The sequence below is a fragment of the Gadus chalcogrammus genome, chromosome 6 (genome assembly GCF_026213295.1).
Source record: "Gadus chalcogrammus isolate NIFS_2021 chromosome 6, NIFS_Gcha_1.0, whole genome shotgun sequence".
Classification (NCBI taxonomy): domain Eukaryota; kingdom Metazoa; phylum Chordata; class Actinopteri; order Gadiformes; family Gadidae; genus Gadus; species Gadus chalcogrammus.
In genome coordinates, this window is record NC_079417.1 from 19340826 (window position 1) to 19346837 (window position 6012).

Consider the following 6012-nt stretch of genomic DNA (forward strand, 5'->3'; position numbering starts at 1 on the left):
GATACGTTGGGACGAGACGAGTTCACTTCACTCATGCTTCCGTGACGACTTTGACGAGGTATTTCATGTGCGACGGAGATTTTGGTTTTGTGTGTATCAAATAAAAACATGGCTTTCAGTGAACGTGCGCAAAGTGCATCGACATGTCAGTATATAGGCCTACTATTGAGGGATTAAAAGTCAGCTCTCTTATAAATATGGGGGCACTCGTTAAATATTGTGGGTGGGTGTACATTTTCGTGTTGTCCACATGATGGCGCTCGTCCAACACCTTCAAACATGCATATAGGCTACAACTGTGTATATAGTGCTATGTGAAATAACCCATCGTCTTCTTCACTATATAGATGTTAAACTCAGACAATGATCAAATTAAACATTCCAAACAAATGTTTCACACTTGGTCCAGTTTATTTTTAAGTATATTTTATTGTGTGGCAAATCAAAGGCCAAGTGGAAATGAATGAGTATGAAAATAGTAGCCTTATGTGCAAAAGTAGACTCCAGCAAGGACACGATCACTCTCAGAACCACACGTCACCAATACTGTTCAACGGCACACAATATGGAATTGCAGTGTTGTATTTTAATTCAAACAATTAAGGAAACTATACAAAATCAAATATCTGACACATCAAAATGCTTCAATTGCTCTCGTCCAACCACTGCCGGATAACAATTTCTGTTTTAGACATATAGTTTGAGATGCGAATATCTGCTCAAGGTCCGTATGCTGCCAACTCATGAACTCAGACAGTCCTCCGGAGCCCAGCACAGAGATGATGTTGGATATGTTTGCGCTGTCCAAGTGTTCCGAATCGGACTGCAAGTCTTCATCAGTCCGCGTCCTCTTGCTCGGCAGCGACCCCAGGTCGGGCAGGTAGAACTCAGGATCAACAAAATAATAACTTGTGTCTACTTTACGCTTTTTACTGAAGCACTGCGCGCCTTGGGTTGGTTGTTTTGGTTGCGCGCAACAGTCAGAGTGGAAGTATCCGTTCGTGACGGTGGTCACCACATGCGTGTCCAAGTCGAGCACGGTCTTTTGGTTGGACTGCGTGTGAACTATCGGTAAGTCCCAGGAAGACTTCTCCGCACTACAGCAGCTCCAGCAGGCATCGGACACCATGACGTCCGACGAGTCGGTCACAGAGACCAACGCGCAGGCTGCAGGCGCCTCTTGGTGCGCCACTTCTGCAGGGTGGCCGCTCGGCTGGTGCGCTCCGCAGTGCCAAGTGTCCGAGTCGTGCCCGCCAAAGTTGCAGTAGAAGTCGTCAGACAACTCCGTAAAGCTCCCGGACAGCTCGAGGTAGTCTTGCTCTTGGCACGCCGTGGATACATCCTCGTAGTGATGATGCTGATGTGTCTTTTGTATCTGAGGGAAGTTCTTGTTCACGTACAACTGTCTGGCGTTGTGGAGTACATACGTTACCAGCAAGTTCTTGTGGAGCTTGATGCCTCCTCTCTGCGTCCTGGAGCTTTGGATTTTCCTCAAAGAAATGGAGATCAAGTTCTGTGCGTCAAATGCGCACTCCATCCTCAAACGGTCCACCCTTCTTCCTTACTTCCTCAAAGCACTTATTTCTATACCCCGGTAAATGTGTACGTTTAGTTCGAGGGATTTCTACTTGGTTCGAGCACACTGTGCGCAGAGCGCTCCATGTCTTCCCAGTAAGGGCATGGATTCGCAACTCTCATCTTTCCTCGCCACGCCCTCGAGTCGACAGCGTCCAATGGGAAGGAGGCGGTCCGTCTGTTATAGGCAAATCTCACTACAAGCCTCATTCACGATGCATGGAGGAGTTGTCATGCTGCATTTCACAATGTGTCTGCATGGTGTGCATGGTGTGCATGGCTTAGTCCTTGCAAAATAGTACTTAAGTAGGATGGAATATAATATACAAATTATATTAGCACACAGCACACAGTACAGCATATGATACAAACCACAGATATTTCCATGAATGTCGTTAAGATCAGTAACCTAGTTTGCAACTGGGTCTATGCAAGTTTTATTTCCCATTTCCACAAACACACACACACACACACACACACACACACACACACACACACACACACACACACACACACACACACACACACACATACACACACACAAACAGACAAAAACCCGCACACACACACAAACACATACACATTAACACACATTCATACACACACACACACACACACACACACACACACACACACACACACACACACACACATACACACAGACACACACACACACACACACACACACACACACACACACACACACACACACACACACACACACACACACACACACACACACTTGTAGCGCATTGAATCCAACTCCAGCATGATGTCATTAGAACAAACACTAATAAATGAAACTCAAGGTGAGAGCCAGGTGCCCAAAGATCCACGCCACACATCTGTTTGTGTGTACACACACACCCAGACGGCTGACATCATGGCTGACTCCTCATCCTGACTTTGATTCACGTCCAACGGGAGAAACAGCAGGAAGGATCGTTATTGTTGTCATCATTATTATCACCATAATGTCTATGAGGATGTAGGGTTCATTCCGGCATGGCCTGCTGCTTCAAAGCATCTCAGTATGTTCAGGAATCTGTTGGAGGGGATTTGGTTTCGGCCTGACTGGACCTCCCACGCAATTTAATACAGTGTCATTTAAAATAGCTAATGGTTACAACACTATGGTATCCTTCTATATCACAGCATTCTGCCCTTAACATTTTCATTGATTAACCCTTTTGGACCGAGGATAGCAAGGGAGAAAGCAACTGTGTGTCATGGTAAGCAATGTCACAAATGTGTCCAACACCTTCTTTGGTGTCCAACGTGTTTACTTGTGCATATTGAAGTTGTGTGACTCAACTGTACTAAAATATGCCATGTCTGCATCACACCACAAAACACACAAAACACACACACACATATGGCATGTGTGTGTGTGTGTGTGTGTGTGTGTGTGTGTGTGTGTGTGTGTGTGTGTGTGTGTGTGTGTGTGTGTGTGTGTGTGTGTGTGTGTGTGTGTGTGTGTGTGTGTGTGTGTGCGCGTGTCTGTGTTTGTGTTTGTGTGTGTCATGGCATTGATTGCATTATTATGAAACCATTACGAAAACGAAAAACTTGATTTTCATTGAAAATCGTCTATCAGAATGGTTACCAGAATCCTAGTTGATCGAAAGTCAATGGTTTGTCTCCCTACTGCAACACAAAGACAGAAGATTCAATGCAACAATCTTTTTTCCTTTCTTTTACCTGAATTACAACAAATCGAATCTCCCGTGTCATGACTAGTGTCAATAGGAGAACCTTTCTTTTTAAAATAGAGCTGGTTCGAACATTATTAGGTTTAGGCTGGTTACACGTTTAGAGTTGCTGTGCTTCAACTTTTTTTTGGTAAAGGATGTCTTTATTGTTTTTTGTGTTCAAGATAAATTCAAGATAAAGTTCTTGGAGGCATTGCTGACCAATCCCAACTGTTCTAAACCAAGGGAATCAGGATAAATTATAATCCAGGTAATAATGATGAGCTGGGAACATAAAAAACCGACGAGTCCACCTAATGTATGTCTATGTTTCGATTATTTTTTTCACATGACACATGAGAGCATGAGAAACATTCACTGTTAATTTCCATATTGAATTGCTTGTGTATCATGGTCATGTAACACATGCATCAAATAGATCAATCTCACTCATCTGCTAGTGGAAGTGGATGAGCTTCTAATTAAATACAGATTAAATTAAAGACAAAGAACCATAAGAACCAAGAAAATACAGCTAACAATCACGTATATAAATACAGATGGCTGTTTGTAGATGACTAGCTGTAGAGAGGTAATCTCGTTCCTAGAGCCTTTTACAGCCAACTGAAAGAGAAAAGACTTGTCAGAGAGCGTCTGCATATCCATATTGTTATTTTATTTTGTACTTTCTTTTTTTATGGGAGGGGGGTCATTTCTCATAACAGAAGAAAAAAAGCCAGTTTTAAACAAAGAGGGTTCTGTTTTGTTTCAGTGTAGCCTCCTGAGCGCGGTTCTCTCTGAGATATGTGGTCTCGTCAAAGATGCACGCAATTACTGGAGAGGCGGGGCGCGTTATTTACATATGCAATATGCATAAGCAAGGTTACAGAGAGGGTGAAATAACCGCCAGATAGAAGCAGAGAGGAGGGGCGGTCCGGGTGTGTGTGGGGGAGAGAGAGAGGTAGATCGAGAGAGAAAGAGAAAGTTGTGTGTGTGATAGAGGGAGCAGCATTGGTTGGTGCATGTGGGTGAGTGTGCATGCATATGTGTAGACAGTTTTTGTGTGCATCCTTGGGACGTTGCTGTGTGTGTGCATGTGTGCCTGTGTTTATGTGTCTGTGTGTTCATCTGTGATGTTAGTATGTGTGTGTGTTTGATGTGTGTGTGTGTGTGTGTGTGTGTGTGTGTGTGTGTGTGTGTGTGTGTGTGTGTGTGTGTGTGTGTGTGTGTGTGTGTGTGTGTGTGTGTGTGTGCATGTATGCATGTGAGTGCCTGCGTGTGTGCGTCCATGCCTGCGTGCGTGCGTGTGTCCGTGCCTGCGAGCGTGTGTGACTGCATGTGTGTGCGTGTGTGTCTGCGTGTGCATGCGTGTGTGTGTGTGTGTGTGTGTGTGTGTGTGTGTGTGTGTGTGTGTGTGTGTGTGTGTGTGTGTGTGTGTGTGTGTGTGTGTGTGTGTGTGTGTGTGTGTGTGTGTGTGTGTGTGTGTGGTATGGTGGGATGGGGTGGGAGGGTTCTGCAGAAGATGCAGAACATTGGTGTTATCAATATTTAACCAAGCCTCCCAGCATATTTATGGCAGACAATAGAGCAGACATGCAAGTGTCTCATCAGAGGGGAAGTGTATTTATCACACACCGTAATAGAGGCTGTAAAATAGGTCCTTGATTCCAATGTCTTTGGCCAAACTCGCATGGAAATCACAGAGCAGCTAGCATCAATTTCAATGGTGAGTCCTGGCAGGATAAACTCATAGGTAGACATCGTAAACCCGAATTCATCAGTAATATTCATTAGGGGAATGCCTGGACATGTGGTACGCAGATGTACACTGTGTGTAATTCAATCAGTGGAAGAAGAAAAGGGCAGGGGGGGGGGGGGACGACGACGATGGAAAAGAAGGAAAAGAAATAAAATGTCTGGAGCCCTCTCTCACAGACCCAAGGCCTCTCTGAAAAATGTTTCCATGTGTTGGACTGGAACACACACACACACACACTCACACACAGACACACACACACACACACACACACACACACACACACACACACACACACACACACACACACACACACACACACACACACACACACACACACACACACACACACACACACACACAGACACACACACACACACACACACACACACACACAAACACACACACAGTGGAGAGAGGGGACGGCCTCTGCTTCATCTGATTCTTTCTGAAGCAAAATAAATCAACCCTGCGTTTCAGATCATGTGACCATAATTTTATCGGGGCTTTGTATTACTCCGACATATCCTGTTTCATTCCCACCCCTCCAACACCCCCCACCTCCCCCCCCCCCCCCCCCCCCCCACACACACACACACACACACACACACCCTCCCTCGATCCCAACATTAGTGTGGTCCGCCTGCTGACACATGTGCACACATGCATGTGCACGCACACATTCACACTCACACACACACACGCACATACACACCAATTAGGCACACATAGCCAGGACCCGGACACACACACACCCACACACCCACACAGACACACACACACACACACCAACACCCACACACACACGCACTTGCATGGCCGCACTCGTTCAGAGTTTCCATTTCCTGTGCGTAACATCACCTGTGTGGAAGGGATGGCGTGCTCAGTGGCAACTTGCTCAGTGGCAACGTGCTCAGGCAGGGCAACAGGAAGGAGAGTTCAAGGGTTGTCCTGCGGAGCGGGCCCAGGCAGGGGAACCCCCCCACCCAG

At 45.9% G+C, this 6012-nt stretch overlaps 1 protein-coding gene across 1 annotated transcript; it reads right to left on the reverse strand.

Annotated features, from left to right (window-relative positions):
* Positions 1-99: 99 nt before the first annotated feature.
* LOC130383969 (immediate early response gene 5-like protein) lies at positions 100-1680 on the reverse strand. Its single transcript, XM_056591915.1, has one exon. The coding sequence runs from the start codon at positions 1535-1537 to the stop codon at positions 635-637; it is 903 nt and encodes a 300-aa protein (XP_056447890.1). The 5' UTR covers positions 1538-1680; the 3' UTR covers positions 100-634.
* Positions 1681-6012: the final 4332 nt, after the last annotated feature.